This window comes from Cryptomeria japonica, chromosome 4 (assembly GCF_030272615.1).
Source record: "Cryptomeria japonica chromosome 4, Sugi_1.0, whole genome shotgun sequence".
Taxonomy (NCBI): Eukaryota; Viridiplantae; Streptophyta; class Pinopsida; order Cupressales; family Cupressaceae; genus Cryptomeria; species Cryptomeria japonica.
The window spans coordinates 724,538,340-724,556,793 of NC_081408.1; the positions used below are offsets into that span (position 1 = coordinate 724,538,340).

The window sequence follows — 18,454 nt, forward strand, 5'->3', positions numbered from 1 at the left end:
ATTTGAATTTTTTTTTTGCAGTTGAATGGAATGTTTTCATAATATATAACATGTTTCCGGATCAAATTCTCCACTTTTAGCCATTTCTCACATGGAAGGCCTTTTGAAATGTCTAATTTTACTTGAAGTTTTGCAAAAGTGGAGTAGATCGGATTATTTGTATTTGGGTCCAATTCCAAGAATTTCTTTGACATGTTTCCAATCCCCTAAAATAGGCATTTACCCAATTTGTAGAGGGAGAAAACGAGCATAATCCAAATCGGCATTAGGAATAAAATACTTTGCCGATTATTTTTTGGGAGATATATTTTCCTGATAAAATTAAATGCTAGAAAGCAATGTTTAAATTGTAAAACACTCTTATCTCAAAACTAGGACACATTGTCTAAAATACAAAATCAATGCTTTGGTTTTTCACATAGCAATGCAAAAAAACCTTGAGCACCTGCGAAGATATTTAGATTACTTCTTAACTTTTCTGCCCTGCTTCCTATAAAAATATTTAGATTATGTCTTAACTTTTCTACCTAGCTTCCTATAAACCATGAGTGCATGTCGGCTAATCCTTTCTAGAAAACATGAAATCTGCATATTAAACTTTGTTTTTTGAATTTTTCTTCTTCAAAAGGACTTCACAACCTATAAATAATATAGGTTGCTCCCTTAAACATGGGACATTGCTCTTTTCGCTTGCCAACGATTCAATCTTTGCATAAATCTTCTCTGAATTTTCTCCATCTTTTCTTTTGTCTTGACATCCAAAATGAACATGCATAGATAACCCTACCATGTCTTGAATCCTATCTGTAGAGGGCTGCTTTCTAGGAGTGACCAGGTCCGTAGGTGCTTGAGGACTTGACATTAGTGGGGCCCTTTCCATCTCCATTATTTGTAGATTGTCCCCATCAGCAAATACTTTTCCTACATCATCCTCACTATTTGCTACCAAAGGAATCTTCTTTCCCTCACCCAGTATGTGTCTTAGGGTTTTAAGCTGCCTGAATGGCACAATTTACAAGGAATAGATGATGATATTGCATTCAATGCATTCGCATGTCCACTTGTCGATGAGTTAGGCTCAATGAATCTGGACATGCTGACTTGTCATTATCTGATTGGTGGAGGCGAGTAGGTGCCACCTCAGCTTGCATACCTTAATCCTTCATCACGAAGAAGTCCTTGCATTTCTAGCTATATCTCTTGATACTCAACATCATCTAGCTTTTGACTGATTGTGATGGTTGATATTCTCAAATTGCATCATCTTGATCATCATTCTCTATATCTTCTGAAACTATCTGCTTGCAATTTCCTTGTTGTAGAGTTCCTCTTGTTGTAAAGTATTCTTTGTCTTCTACCTTGAATATCTTGATGTTGTCTCGCCATCCTCCTTCCTTGGATATGCTTGTCCTTTATTTCTCTTGCATTAGATATCCTTCATCATAGAGCAATCCACTTCCTTGCATAACTCAGAGCTTAACCTCTTCATTCCACTGCATCCACTTTCATCATCTTCCTTGCAATCACATGAAAAAAGAGAATATATTTTAGATCATGATTGATGAATGAAATCTCACGTAAATAAAATGCAAGAAGATTAAGAGTTCAAGGTCTTGGGTTCTTAATTTATATTGAAGAAATTTAAAAGAAAAATTTATGATAATCCAACAACATCAACAATTCCTAGGAAATTGTCTCATAAACCCTTTGAATTCATTCTATCTGAGACGAATTCATTTCTCCTCTGCTCTGATCTGATTTTGAACTGCTGTAATTTCACTCCCTTAAACTGCTGGAATCATTCTGATATGAATTAAGTTCACTTGGAATTGCTTGACATTAGTGTGAAAATGATCCTTGCTCCTTCTCTATTTGGCTTGAATGTGATCTCCTTCACAAAAATCACACCTTTTGCTTCTGATTTACCTTAGAAGTCTGATTCTTTTGACAATGAAATCGAACCCCTGTTCCTGAATTCGCTGTTCTACTTTGTGAATTGTTTGGACTGGATTGAATTTGAATTGTGAGGAAATGTTTCTTTGGATCATTCTTTTATACGCACTCCAAGTATCCTAGCAAAGGTTGGCTATGATTGTAGGCAAATTAATTTAAATTTGTAACTTCACCTCCATTTTTTTTTTGGATTTCATATTCAAGGCCTCTTGACTTATCTGAAGCACTTGCACCTTTTCTCTTTAAAGGAGTTAATGTTTTAAGTTGGCCTCCCTTACAATTCACCACACGTTTCACCTTGTTTTGAAGTCTTTCATTCATTTCAGCCACCTTACATGTTTTGAAGAGGTTTTTAGATGTAAGTCGACCTTATCTATACACGCACCTTGGCGGAATTTCATCATTGTCCTGCATTTTTCAAAGTGGAAATCAGGATGTCATCTGCAATTAAGGTCAGAATTTCTTGGAGTTCATGTATTACAAGGCAGGGATTAACCTTGCTCATGCATTTTGTAGTGGTTTTGAAGGGATCTCATGCATTGCAAGTTGGAAGTAGGGGGGCTTCTTGCATTCTAATTCAGGAATTGAGGTTGTCTATGCATTGCCTTTTGGAGTTTTGATGTGAGCATGCATTACAGGGCGGAGTTTCGATTTTTGAGATGGAACTGCTTTGGGAATTCTTTTTAGGTATTCATTACCTCCCTTTGTGCATACCTAAATATTTGGAATTGTATCTGGTGTTTAGAAAATTTCTTTTGGCTTTTCATTTCATTACCGAATTATGAAGTACATTTTTGAGATTTGGGTTGCTTTATTTTAAGATCTTTTTTGGTATCTTTCTTGGACATATGCAGTTTTTGATTTGTTATTCAAGGTGCAGTGGCTTTTCCTTGAAGACATCAGTATAATTTCTCTTATTCACTGATTGTGAGTTAATTATTGCTTGGGAATCAATTGGACTGGAGATGTATGTGATCTGTCGTTCAGTGTTTCACCTAATTTTAGCATCAATTTGTGAACCATGAAAGCTGGTGTCTTTCTTTAAATTAGAACCCAATTTGTTCTTCTGGTAGGAAATGAAGGTCAAGAGTTTTAGTTATGTGAAAAAATATGCTCTGGCATTGTGGTTCATGTCAAAGGTAGTCAACAGTATGCTATTCACATTGGTCCTTGAAATGTAGGGTGCTGGCATTTGCAGGTGATGGAATGAATTTTTCAGTCATTATGCAATTGTGATTTTTTTGTGCTGTGGTATTTCATTTAATAATATTAACAGAGATGCTTGTTCTGTAACACTGATTATCATCCTTAAAACTTTGGCCTATTGTGCAACTGTAAGCATCTTGAATCCTTTATTTACTGCAGATTCCTGGAGCCATGAAGATTAGGTATATCGGGAAGACAACTCTTGGCTGTGCTGCAATTTTTGGCCTTTTTCTAGGATCTGGGAGTCTCCTACATTGTGGTAAATCATATTAAATGGTGAGTTCTTTCATAAGACTTCATGAATTTAAACATCCTCAATCTGATAGTAGCCTGGAACAGATGCTTAATACTAGAGCTTGCTAGGATTATTGTCTAGATCAGGTCAAGCCTACCAAAGATGCATCTTTGTATAAAATAATCATAGATTTGGTAGCATCATAAATAGGATACATTCTTATCAAGCGAGCTGGGTGGGTCTTGGTATTGTAGAAGTGTTTTCTGAGATTACAGAGACTTGAACACAGTGTGGTTGTAGTAAAATATCTATCTAGTCTGAACTTTTTATTTATGAATGGTTCTATTGATGTTATCCCATATACTTATTAGATATAATCCTAGATAGACATCAGTAACTGGATACAGTAAATTGCTTCCTGGAACCTGAGGATGAATTCAGAGATGTGCCTAAGACATCAATGAATGATGAAATCTGTATTTGGATCTTACCCAAGACATCACTAAAGAACAATGGAGCCATGCCTTGTTGGAAGCCTACTTGTTTATTTGACTTTGGATTATCCAACTGTTTTATTGTCCATTTTAATAATTTCCTAATGGCTACGGAGACTATATTCTCTGATCTGTTACCGGAGAAGAAACCAGTTTTCCAGTTTCCCCTGCTATTATATAGTAAGTTATATAGTAATTTGAAATCTACTTCTACAGTCAGTTCGGGCTAGTTAGAGCTCTTTCCTTGTATTTGTTGATTTCCAAAGGAATTATTTTTCAATGTGAACTCAGTAGCCAGGACACCTTCTGCATGCAGATCAACACTCATGAAGGACTTGCAAGATGCTTCTTGAAGCATTTAATCATAAGATTGCATTGATGGGGCTTGTAATGCATTCAAAAAATTTCAATTGTCTTTTGTGTGATTTTAAGTTGGGTTTTTTCAAGTTGCTATGGCTATTAGAATATTTAATTATATTGTAGTTAGTCATCTTTAGTTATTCTATGAATGGTTATTTAGTTCATTTAATTTTTTAGTTCGTTTAGTTTAACTATTGCTTCTTTTATTAGAAGGCATAGTTAGTTTTTTAGATTTTAGATTTTTAGCTTTTTAAATGTATTTAGCTTTTTTAGCTTCAGTTAAACGGTTTGTTCTATTTAGAACACCGTCTTGTAATTCTCTTTATATACGTTGTGTATTCATGAATAAATTCATTCAGTTATTTTTCATGGTATTAGAGCAGGGATAAAGTTTTGGAGATTTTATAATTCTAATATTTCGAAGTTTATTTTTTCTGGGCATTTTCTGCAGATTTTCGTGATTTTTTTTGGCATCTGATTCCAGGGTTTGTTTTTTGATCAGCGCTTGTATTATACCCGTGTTTGGTTTTTATAGGTTTTGGTGTGAGGCAGTTTGTGGGTGGATTGTATGTTTGTTTTCCCTAAATGACAGATGTGTTTTATTTTCTTGGTGGCAATTTTTTTTTGCGCGCGATTTTTGCGTGTGCTAGTTTGTGGCTGTTTTTGTTGCAATTTCTAGGAAAATCGTGTCATATTTCTCCTCTCGCGTGCGTCTGGGTGTCTTCTTTGTTTGCGTTTGTTTTTTTCGTAGTGACAACACCATTTTCTGTGTGGCGCACTGAATATTCAAGATTTTTTTTGGAATTTTTGCAATCTATTTGCACGTTTTGTGGTTTTTTGGTGAACACGACGACGGATTCCTTTGGTGTGAAGGATTTCACATTTTTTTTGTTGCTTCCAAACCTGCAGATTTTGCTCTCTGCCCGTGGCTAGGGTTTGTGGTGATGCTGGCTAGTTTTTTTTTTGACATTAGTTTATGCAGATTTTATTCTGTTTTTTTCAGAAAAATCAGAGGTACTTTTTTTGCTATTATTTTTGGGGATCTGTGCCTGAATTTTTTAATTCAACAAATCTTGAAATATGAGCATTGGGATTTGTGCCCTGAATATTGTGCCAAGGTTTTAAACGTCTCTATATTTGTGTAAGTTGTTTTTGTTATGATTTGTTAATCAGATTCTTTTGTTTTGTTTTTTTGTGCCTTCACAAAGTTGACCTCGGTATTCGTGATGGCCTCTTTGACCAACATCATGTTGGAGCACAGTCAGAATTTCAACGGCCTCAACTACAACACCTAGAAACAACGCATGATGATCATTTTTGAGTATCGTTGCCTTGATCAACTTGTTCTGGGCACGATTACTCGTCTTGCAGTGGTGGGTACAAACCAAGACAAACATGATCGAAATCAGGAGGTTGTCCTGCTCATCGAGTTATCTGTCACAGATGATCAACTCCCTCAGGTGTCGAAAGGGAAAATAGCTAAAGAGATTTCGGATCTCTTAAAGGGTCTTCATGAAATATTCGACAAGAGCTGAGCTTTCTTTATGAAGAATATGTTGTTTTCTATCATGATGGATGAGAAGACATCTCTCTAGGCACATCTTACGAAGATCAAGGACATCTGTGACCAGTTGGAGGCTATTGGTTGAACCATGGAGGAAGAGGATATGGTAGTGATTACGTTGAAAAGCTTGCCTCGATCCTACGAGCATTTCATTGATACGCTCAATATCTCTCTTCTATTAGTGTTGATTTGAAGTTTCCTACAAGCTTCTGCAACAGGATAGATGGACGCAACAATTTGGATGTAGCGCTAGTTCGTCCTCCACTAAACAGGTATTCACAGTCAAGGCCTTAGATAAGAACAAGGGTAAAGCTCAATCCTTCCAATAGAAAGGACAAGGTCAACCTCAATAGTCGTCAAAGAAGAAAAGTGTACAGCGTAACTACTGTCATCAATTTGGCCATTTGAAGAAAGATTGTAGGAAATTGTTGGCATCTGTGCAATCCAAACAAGGAGGGACTCAACAGAAGGCCCATTCGGCCACACATTCTGATAAGAAAGAATCTGCCTTCTATGCGTTCATGGCCCAACACCTGTTTGATGATGTGAAATCATTAGCCTGGTATATTGACTCTGGCGCCTCTTGGCATCTCACACATCATCGAGATTGGTTTGCAGAGTACACACCTTTCATTGATTCAGTGATCTTTGGAGGAGGCGAAGAGTATACTGTTGTAAAAAAGGGCAATGTTCAGATTTCATCTGGTGGGAGAGATTTGATATTTCTCAATGTATACTTTGTCCCAAGCTTGGAGCTCAATTTGCTGTCAATTAGTCAGATTATGCATCATTCTCCACAGTTGGAGGTCGTCTTCGATTTGCACAAGTGTAACATTGTTGACAGGGAGATTCAGACTACAGTTGCTATTGGCATTGAGGATCATGATCTTTATAGACTTATTGATTTTGGTGATTCTCAGGAGCACGCCTTGGCATCTAGGAGTACTTCCATCAGCAATCTTTGGCATCAACGGTATGGGCACCTGGATGTTCACTATCTCTCTCAGTTGGTTCGGGAGGGTCTAGTTGTTGTATCACCTGAGATTCAAACTTAGAATCATGGAGTTTGCGAAGCTTGTCAGGGTGGAAAGCAGCACAGAACTCTGTTTTAGATGTAGACGCTTGGAGGGCATCCAAGGTCTTGCAGTTGGTTCATGCAGATATTTGTGGTCCCATACACACTCCATCAATCATTGGATGCAGGTATTTTCTACTATTTGTTGATGATTTCAGTAGACAAATGTGGGTGTATTTTCTTAAGCAGAAATCAGAGGTGTTCAACATGTTTCAAAAGTTTAAGGCCCTAGTGGAAAAAGAGTCTGGCTGTTAGATAGTCACTCTTTGGTTCGACAATGGAGGGGAATTTTGTTCTACAGATTTCTCCAACTCCTGTGCATCACATGGTATTAAGCATCAACTTACCACACCTTACACCCCTCAGCAGAATGGTGTTGTTGAGCACAGGAACCGTACAGTCACTAAGATGGTTTGGTCTATGTTGGATCATAGAAATGTTCCAAAGAAATTTTGGGCCGAAACGGCTTTCATTGTAGTCTACCTTCTGAATCGATCCCCCACACAGGCCGTTAAGAAGATGACTCCAAAGGAAGCTTGGTCTGGGAGGAAGCCCAAAATCAGTCATCTGAAAGTTTTTGGCTTTGCAGCTTATGTTTGGATTCCAGATGCCAAGCGTACCAAACTGGATTCCAAGAGTCAAAAATTGATGTTTATAGGCTACAGTGATAACCATAAGGCTTATCGACTGATTGATGTAGACACTGATCGTCTCATATTCAGTTGAGATGTGGTATTTGATGAAGAATGAGGGACTTTTCAGACTTCTCTTGTTTTGAGCACTGGGGATCAGCCTTCAAAGGCTATAGATATGGGTGTTCGACTTCCCTTAGCTCCACCTGATGGGAGGGATTTAGATGACTCTACAGTTGTGGGGTCTCCCAGGCATGACATTGCGCCACTCGCCTTTCCTTAGGAACAACAAGATCAACATCTTGATGAGCTTGCTCCAGTTGTTCCAGCTGATGTTGTTCCTCCTGTAGCAAATGTTGGTACTTCTACTCTCCAGGCTAAGTGGTGGGTCAAGACCATTGGTGATCTTCGTGATGATGAATTGATTGAGGGTAGATCAGCAAGAGGCAAGAGCAAGTAGAACACAGTTAATTTTGCTCTTATGGAAAACATTCATAGTATTTATGAGCCTTAGAATTATTTAGAGGCTAAAGGTGTACCTGAGTGGGAATAGGCTATGGTAGTTGAGCACCATAGTCTTTTGAAGAACAACACTTGGGTGCCGTCCAATCTTCCACTAGGGAAGAAGCCCATTGGCTGCAAATGGGTGTATAAAGTCAAGTATAAAAAGCTGATGGAACCCTTGATAAGTAAGGGTTTTCACAAAAGGAGGGCATTGACTATGAAGAGACCTGTGCTCCCACAACCAAGATGAGTACCATTTGGCTTGTCCTTGCTCTTTCAGCTTAGTTTGGATGGAAATTCCATCAAATGGATGTTAAGAGTGCTTTATTCAATGGTGATTTGTAGCCTCCAGGTTTCAAGGTTGTCAGTAAATAACACCAAGTATGCAGACTGGTAAAAGCATTGTATGGCCTCAAACAGGCTCCTCGTGCAAGGTACATAAAAATTGATAATTACTTGCTTGATCAAGGATTTCAAAGGAGTCCTTTCGATCCCAATTGGTATGTCAAGCATGCTAGTGGTGATATTCTTCTTCTTGTCATCTATGTCGATGATCTGGTCATTACTGGTAGTGTAGTACATTTGATCGAGTAGGTCAAACAAAATTTGTTTCAGACTTTTGATATGACACATTTGGAACTTCTCCATTATTGTTTCGGTATAGAGGTTTGGTAGAGTGATAGCCACGTATTCATTTCTCAATCAAAGTATTGAAAGAGCTTGTTGGATAAATTTTGGATGCAAGATTGCAAACCCGCATCTACACCTATGGAGATAGGGCTGAAATTGTTAGCCAAATCAGATTCACCTATAGTGGATGAGTCTTCATTTAGGCGACTAGTGGGCAACCTCATCTTTCTCATTGCCACTAGACTTGACATCAATTATGTTGTGAGCTATATTTCTCGCTTAATGTCAGCCCCAAAAGCTAAACATTCGGTTGCATCAAATCATGTAATTAGATATGTGAAGGGCACTCTTGATTTTGGCATTCTATACAACAGAAGCAAAGACCCTAGGCTCGTTGGTTTTACAGATTCAGATTGGGCAGGTTGTGTAGATGATAGAAAGCCAACTTCTGGGTATGTTTTTCAGCTTGGGCATAGGTGCAGTCACATGGACCATCAAGAAGTAGCAGGCAATAGCTCTTTCCTTGACTGAAGCATAATATCGGGGAACTGTTAGGGCAGCTTGTGAGGCAATTTGGCTATGAAGGATGCTTGCGGACATGCAAATGTCTCAACTAGGACCTACTCCCTTGTTTTGTGATAATCAAAGGGTTCTGAAATTAGCCAAAAATTCAGTCTTCCATGAGTAGACCAAGCATGGAGCTTCATTGTCATTTCATCCGCAAGCATGTTGGAGGTGGGTCAATGATATTGCAGTACATTCCAACAGAAGCTCATACTACATATATCCTCACCAAGTCTTTGAGCCAGACAAAGTTTGTCAAATTTAGGGGTCAACTTGGTGTAGTAGATAGAATGGCCATTAAGGGAGGGTATTAGAATATTTAATTATATTTTAGTCAGTTAATGGTCATTTAGTTCGTTTAGTTTAACTATTGCTTCTTTTATTAGAAGGCATAGTTAGTTTTTTAGCTTCAGTTAAATAGTTTGTTCTTTTTATAACACCGTCTTGTAATTCTCTTTATGTACATTGTATATTCATGAATAAATTCATTCAATTATTTTTCATTGGCTTCAGATGGGGAACATGGCTTTCTCCTGTTTGAGAAATGAAATGATTACATTCTTAATCAAGTCACCATATAGAGCCTATTACCAAAACCATGTAGAGCTCATGGTGCTATTTGAAGCAAATAAAATATGCTTTTATCATATATAGATACGAAAAATGTGAAATCACAATTAAAGTATTGTTTAATTATCAAATTGAATACTCAATGCTAGTAGATTTCCACAATCCACGAGATTGTATATGTGCTGCTTCTGGATTAGATTGTGTGACTGTCTTTTGGTCACAATCTAATCCAGATTCTGCACATATACAGATTGAATACTGTTTGCAACTAAAATAAAAATACTAAGGAGTTTTAAATAACCATTTATATTGTTCACCTCAATTCTGAGGTTGTGAAACTTCTTTGATCATTATTTAAATTCAGGTATGTAATTGAAATTGGAAATCAGAAAATTTAATCTAATTCTCAATATTAATAGTTCACCCAGAGGATGATGATGCATGCAAATACCAATTTTGATGGTATCACTAAAACATCATTTTTCTTTCCTGAAGTTAATTCTTATATTGAATCTTGAACTGGTAGGAGTTTGGTCTCAGCATTTCATCCGATGCCTTTCCAGGATATGTTGAATGCAAGCGTCTTGACTCTTGACACTTAACTCAATAGGATCTATCATAACAATTGTCATAGCAAATCTAATTTTCTACGATTCTTCATGAAGCAATTTAAAATTATACATCTATAATTTGGACTAAATAATTTACAAATGCAATGTGGACACAAATTGGAAAATTAGACATGCAATCTATATGTTCATTTACCTATGTGAAGTTTTTACATGACCTCCAAAAGATAAAATCGTAATTATATCTGTATGCAAGCACCAGGAACTAACTTCTTACTAGACTCTTGGGTTGAAGAAAATTGAATAGTCTGTAAGTTCTAAGATGATGCTTCTTTTGTAAGTATATGTCTTGACCTACTCTAGCCTCTATTTTGGCTAGTCAAGAGGGATTGTGCCTGTAGTCTTTGCAGGATAAGGGGCAACATTGGAACTAAAAAGTGTTAACTTGAATGGATAACAAAATAACAGCTGCTTGTGCAACATACACAAACTTTTACAGTGTGTGGGCTGTGCTGTCAAGCCAAGAATTACATGAACAACATTAGAATTCAAAAACTGCCTTGTTTAGAACCCAACATTACTAATTAAGGGTGTATCACTCATCATGATCAAGGGCCGAAATCTTGTGAAGGTCCATTTAGCTATTTCAGACTTGGTCAGGTTGGGAGGTCTACAAAAATTGGGTACCAACTTGCATATGTATGTCACCACTTTCTTATGGCATCTCATCTGATCTACAGAACTAAGTTGCTGGTTTGGGTTTGAGATTTGAGTTCGCAGGTTTGGCCAATTTTTTTTTTTGGGGATTTTGGGTTCGTTAGTAAAAAAACATATAAAAATAAAAAATATATACATATATGCAGTAGTAGTTAAATTCAAAATACACCACTATGCTAAAAGTCAAATAACATAGCAAAATACACCATCATATATTAAAGTTTTAGTTCAAATAACAAAGAAAAACAGTAAATACACCACCATATCAATGTTTTAGTTCAAAAATAATAATGTCAAGCTACAACAATCAGCCATCATTGATCGAATATCATATGGGTCATCAAAAATATCATCATCATCCTCCATATGCCGTGATAGATTATAAGAACCACAAAGTGCCATAGGGAGTGGCACTGGCACTAGCGTTGGCAGCGGTAGTAGCATAGCCAATTTCATGATCTCTACATACCTCATGGTCATCAATGTCATCAACTCCAAGTGCATCAAGGCGGGCAATTGAATCATTCAACTTGGCATGCTTAGGATCAATATCCCATTGCTTCGTCTCCCCTTCTTTGTAGGCATTTTCTTTGTGTGATGAGCTGCAAGTTTGAATGTACAAAGACCAAGTCCTTCACCTTTTTGGAGTTTAGTCTATTGTGCTTTATTGAGTGGATGAAGGAGTATGCGCTCCAATTCCTCTTGGATGAAGATTAACTAGCAACCTATCAAGATTTTGAAATTAGAGAGTTAAAGAGTTATAAATTAAAATTTAAAATATAAGCAAGATAGAAGATTTTTTTTGTAATAATTAAGAACTTGCGATAGAACTTTGATGGCAAGAGGTTGTAGGTGCTGGTATGCTTCTCCACGGAAGTACCATTAACTATGAGCATGAACCTTATTCTTGTCCCAAAAAGCTTCAAGACCACAATCATTTGTGCTCGAAAAACTCATGAGCTCAGCCCTCACCTTGGGCTGTATGTCTTGGTGAAATAGTCTACGAATGGCTGCCTTGTACCCTTGAGCAACTTTGAGATCTCTATATGGGGCAACTCTTGTGTCACTATCTTGAAGGGTTTGCTGACTATAATACTTCAGACAAAATGCAAAGGCAAGGAGATGCAATGGAGTGGTCATTTTGTTCCATTTCTCCACAATGATTTGTTGTATTTGTTTGAATATTTTTTCTTCTAGATCTTTCTCTTTTGCATTTATGACAACTTTCATCTTCTCAATCATCGAGTCGATGCCATCACATACATCACCCAAACACTACCTATCCATCTCAGTGTAACAAATCATGCTCAATATAGGCTCAGTGAACTTCAGGAGGTATTCAACACATTCCCACCAAGAGTCATCTAGTATCATTCTCTTAATGTTTGCTGCCCTTGTAGTGCTAGATTACCCCCATATGCTCCAATTAGGGCTGATTGCCATGCTAGCTAGTGGCAAACGAACCTTCAAAAGTAGTCTCAAGTTCAACACAAGTGTGTTTGAAGCACAACGAGTTTCAGCAACCTAATTCAAAATAAAAATTAGAAAAAATAAAATAAAAGGTTTATTAACATTTTTATTATTTAACTAAATTTAAAATTAACTTACCTTCAACAGCTCCAATCTTGAGAATTGTCTAAATATGCCTTGTGACATATGGTGGTTAGTGATAAACATTTGGATCTCCTAAGCCTCAGCATACACCTCTTTGATCCAATCAACTTTTTTGCCAATTTTTTGCAGCATTAGGTTGAGTGAGTGGACCAAACGAGGTGTCCAAAAAATGTGTTGATACTGCTCGTCAACCAATAACCCAACTGCCCTACAATTTTTTGGCATTGTCTGTTATCAATTGAACAACATTTCGAAGGCCAACTTCCTCAATGGATTGGAAAAGAATATTGGCAATGAATGGACCGTCCTTCATCTGTCCTTCACAACCCACTGCTCTAAAAAACATTGCCCTTTAGGGGACACTACAACAACATTGATCAATGGGCAATTTTTTGAATCTTTCCATCCATTAGATAAGATGGAAACCCTTTTTTCAATCCATGAATCCTCGATGGGTTTTAAGGAGTCCTCTACATGTTTCACCTCTTTTGCCAATAAGGAAGTACACACCTTCTCATAACGTGGGCCCTTGAACCCCATTGGAGCCTCATTAATTGATCTCACCATCCTTTGTCAACAAGGTGAGTGAACAACATTAAATGCCAATCCATTAGCATAGATGCATCTAGCTATGTCTTGCTTGGCAATCTGTCTACCCTCATCGTGAAATGATGTTTCTAACAGACCCTTTGCTCTCTTATGTGACAAAATAGGTTGTTGTTGAGGTATAGACAAGAATGGATGGCCCTTTGTATGCTCAAGATTGAGATATGATGGAGAGGCCATCGCTCCTTTCTTATTCTTACTGTTTACCAAAGGATGAGAAGATTCTTTCCCAATTGCTTCGTTTGCTTTTCTGTGCTCTTCTATATATGCCAATACTTGTGACTCCGCAAGAAGCCCTTTACGTTTTGGCTTTCCTGCACAAGATTTGATGCCTTTTTTAGGGATAAAGCACAAATGTGCTTTCACTTGACTATATGAGCTCTTGTATGGTTTTTTGCAATGACAACAAATCCTTGGCCTGATGGACACTTCCTTGTGGACTAATGAAAGTGAACATCTGCATAAATGTGAATTTTTAGTATTTCTTAATACAACTTTATTCTTGCAAGTTCAAGATTTTCATTGTTTAATAGCGTTCCAACACATGGAACAATCAACAACTCGAGGGTAGTGTTGATGTGTTTTTATGCACTTCATACACAAAATAAAATACTAAGGCATCTTATCCTCTCTTGAACAAAATCCTCTCAAATGCTGAACTAAGTGATCACTTGAGGTGACTCCAAGGTTTCAAATGTTAGGTTTTGACGCGTGGATAAGCTCAATGGTTTGATGTGATATTGCTAGAATCACAAAGGGGACTTATGTTTTGCATGAATTACAACTGAAACATGAACATCAGATGTATCACAAAGGGGACTTACGTTTTGCATGAATTGCTTTTCTCCTAACTTGAACTCAAATGTAATAAGGATAAAAGGAGTAAGGGTTTAGAGAGACTAGTCTATTCCTAGAATGTAAGAAACTATGAATGACGTAGTGAAACTCAACCATGCTTTGTTTCACAATGCAAGTAACAACTAGGCAATGATGGTGTGATCTTCTAAGGAAAGCTAATGATATTCAAATTACTACTAACTATCATCACCACCATCAAAGATATGCATATCAATGGGTGAGTAGCAATCGAAGTTGAACTTATATAAAGAGTTCAGTTGTCAACACAAAGTATTTAGCAATCAGCAAAATACAAGTAGTATGAACATGTAAATTTCATCATTAATCATCCACAATAACTTCCACCCATCCTATCAACATTAAAACAAATGAGAAGTAGAGAGTCGAGACCATGCAAATTGTTGAATCAACACATGAAATTCACCATATCTACAATGAAAATAATATGCTTTTTGCAACAAAGTCTTGACAACAATCTCTTCTTCTCCTACTCTACTCTAGCTATTTGCTAATGATCTACCTGTTAACTATTGTCTATTCACTATTAACCTTTACAAATGAGGGGAGCAAGCCTTATATAGCGCTCTCAATACAATTGAATGGCCAGGATCAAATCCACATCAATGGCCAAGATTGAAAAATAGAAACCCTAATTAGGGTTTCTTACACCCATTACATAACATTTGATGCTTGAACAATGGTAAAATTACATTGAATTGGACACATGTCCATTATTGAATTCCGACCAATGAGTGATGAGGGTAGGTACATCGAACTTTGTGCCTCCACGTGGGAGTTATCTTCCTCGTTGGACGAGTCAAGTGCATTGAATCTTGACACTTTGACTTGGAATGATGTGATTGTGTTGAAGATGACTTGGGGCCACCTTAACTTACTCCTTGTAACTCATCACAAGTGTTTGTGATTGAGCAACATCTCTTGATACTCAACATTTCCAAGCTCCTGATGATGATCATATTGCTCAAGTCGACCTTCTAACCTTGTTTGGTTCTTTTAACTTGTCTTGATCACTTTCACTTATCCTTCTTTATACTTGGGAATTCACCTTTGTGTGTTTAATCTTGAATCCTGCGTTAGACCTGAATTCCCTTCACTTAAGGCCTTCGTCTCGGATTAGTCTCTTGCTGTACTGACAACAATTCTTGGATTTTGAAGGAAATTCAAGATTGTCCAACTTCTTCCTCATTGTGAATGCTTGATCCTCCTTGTATAACCTGATTCTTGCAACCACCTCTTGTATTCTTGAATGCTTTGATGACGGGCAGATCTTTCCTCTTTGAAGGATAAATGTAATCCACCTCCACCTTGTTGTCTTCTTCATATCCACTTTCAGGTTGGTGTTAAGTGTTCGTGTGGCCTAATTTTGAGATGCATTCTCTCTTGATGAAGTGCTGTAGAGAGAGCTTTGGTGAAGTCTTTCCTTCTTTGTTGCAATGTTTCCTTGAAATGCTTGCAGCCTGCTCCTTCACCCTCTTCCTTAGTAATAATACCTGCAAAATAAATGAGGGTTTCATCAAACACATATGATATAGATAGCTTTGACCAAACCCCAATCTAATATGCATCCTAAATGATGGTAAAATGATGATTTGATCTCTGATTTCGATGTCTGATTCTGCTATGTATTAAGGTCCGAGTTTTTTATTTTTCATGTTTTAGGTCTGATCTGCCAAGTTTGTGGATCTTTCTAGGTTGTGGATTTGCTCTGGGCGTAAATTTCCTTGGGGTGTGGATTTTGGCTGGTTGTGGATTTTGGAGGGTCGTGGATTTTCTACAGTCGTGGATTTCTTGAGTAAATGGATAGTCATCGTCATTCAAGCTTGCAAAGTCCAACACTCAGTCAACTAATTCACCTTCATCATTGTTGATCTTCATTCTCCGAGTCAAGGATTGAATGAGTTATTTGTTTCTTCTTCACTTCATGGATCAACCTTGCCATCTGAGGCGTGGATTTTAGCAAGTCATGGATAATCTCAAGTCATGGATTGATTGCTTTCATTCACCTTCAATCATCAGGATTTCTTCATCCAACCTACTTAAAGGCACTTCATCATCACCCATCAAGACATTAGGACCTTGTGACTTACCTTCATCATTGTTTTCCATGATTCCCTAAGTCGTGGATTTTCTTAGGTCATGGATTTTGGTGACTCAAGGACAAATGTCCACTTCAAGTTGATTGCTTCATTGTTGTTGATCATTTCAATGCCTTTGCTTGCAAACTTGGAGGATTCGAAGGCTAAATTCAATTAAGTGCAACCTTTTCTCACCATCACCTCAAGGTCACCACTTCACCCAATGGTTATGGATTCCATCAAGTCGTGGATTCTCTGTAGTCTTGGATTTTGTGGGGTCGTGGAATCATTTTTTGCATTTAAACTTGATCTCCTCTTGATATTGATTTCGCCACTATGAGGGTTTCATCCTTGAATTTCCCTTTGGAAATCCAAGGAAAACTAACTTGTATTCTTTTCATACTTCCCCCGTTCTCAATCCACTTAGGCTTCATTGATTCTTATCTCTTCATCCTGACGTAAGGGTGTCCTGCTCACTTGACTACTTATCTATCCTAAAACTCACCTTGACTTGACCTATCACTTGAGCACTTAGAGCTGAGAAGACTCCAAACCAGTCTAGAGGGGGACCTGACTGCTGTTAGACTGCCTAACTTGATCACATCCTGAAGACAAGGCATTGCATCCCCTCATAAGCAAGAGGTTAAAGATACCAAAATTATTGCCAATCTGGACGACTAAGGTAAAACAACTACACTACCAAGCAAAAAGTGGGGGGTCCCCATTTGCAATGGGGCGATGTGTGAAAACGTCACAACAGGTAGAAGTGGTATCACAGGCCCATATCCGGTTAATGCATCAATTTTTTCTATCAATCTTTTATTTGCACAGCATCTTATGTTGTGATATTTGGTACAAACCTCTGTTTAGTGCAATTCGTACTTATAGTTCCCTTGAGGATGTTTTGATATCTATCCTAGTGGATTACACTTTTGTGTCTATAAAAGTATATTGGACACTGAAATCACAAATCATAACAGAGAACATAAATAATTTGTTGTTAGCTTTAGAGTCAGAAGGGCAACTTTGTGTTTATAGCTGTTGTTTCCCAAATCAGTGTTTTAACAATTAACACAAGAAATATTACTGGCCTATAAGAACACTCTGCAGTAACTAGGGACAGTTCACATGAAAATATTCTTTTGAGTACATGATGTTTCCCTGTTGTTTTATCCTCTCTATTGTTACAAGTTTGCTTCATATACTGTTGCAACTTACTGGTCATAAATATTTGTTAACAGAGATTCCTGCAAGCAGAAAATGAGAAAAGCTGTCGCCTTTCCTTATATAGTATTATAGATTTCTATACATTTTTTATATGGCCAAAAGTAACTTTATATTAGCAAATTGTTCTTAACCTTTGACTTAAGAGCATAACTTTCTCATGACATCTTATATTTGAATGTGTTTTTTACTGTGCAGTGATAGATGTTCGTAGCTTTGTGTGACACATAACTGCAGCTAAAGTCATGGCATTCTATTCTTTGCCTATTTAAATTTATTTGTGTCTCAAGGATTAGAAGTAAATACAAAGGTGGATTTTACTGTATGTTCACCTATAGGCTATTTGAAGAGAATAAGAAATCTTTTGATGTCGTACTGATGCAGTTTTTCTTATTTTGATGGCTGGAGTTTGGCCAGTCATTGTTAGTTCACCTAGAGTTTACATGAAGAGAATAAGGAATCTTTTGATATTATAATGATGTAGTTCTTCTTTATTTTGATGGCTCGAGTTTTGCCGGGCAATGCATCTGAATGTCTGGAACAAAGACTGATGTATTTCATGGGTAATTTAAAGGATTAAGTTACAGATCAGGGGAAGATGCATTTGCCTTTGGTTCTAGCAGTCAAATGAATCTTTTTCTTCCCATGAGATCTTAGCTGGTTGTCTGCTAGTTTTAATTTAAGCATGTATATTGGAAAGGAAAACATGCAGATTACTTCTCGAAGTTCATACATTATTTAGAAATTTGCTTATTAGTAATTGGATCAGTTAAGGTCTTGGATCTGACAACTTGTTTGTAGCTACTATAGCCAGTAAGTAATGTAACCAGTTACATAACTATGGAAAGCCTAGAAATATTTTTAAGAATTCAACTTTTGAACAGGTTTACACACATCAAAATGTTAAGGCGGGCTTCCAAAATGATTTGAGTTGTAATCAGTATCAGTATATACCGTATATTTCTTCAAATCCTTTTAACATG

The 18,454-nt window shown here is 37.2% G+C and overlaps 1 protein-coding gene across 1 annotated transcript in view; it reads left to right on the forward strand.

Annotated features, from left to right (window-relative positions):
• LOC131027468 (uncharacterized) overlaps positions 1-18,062 on the forward strand; it is a 37,574-nt gene extending 19,512 nt beyond the window's left edge. Inside the window, exons 3-4 of the mRNA XM_057957546.2 lie at positions 3,319-3,435; positions 17,670-18,062. Coding sequence (XP_057813529.1) covers positions 3,319-3,432 — 114 coding nt within the window. The 3' untranslated portion in view covers positions 3,433-3,435; positions 17,670-18,062. The remainder of the gene's footprint in view (positions 1-3,318; positions 3,436-17,669) is intronic.
• The last annotated feature ends 392 nt before the right edge of the window (positions 18,063-18,454 follow it).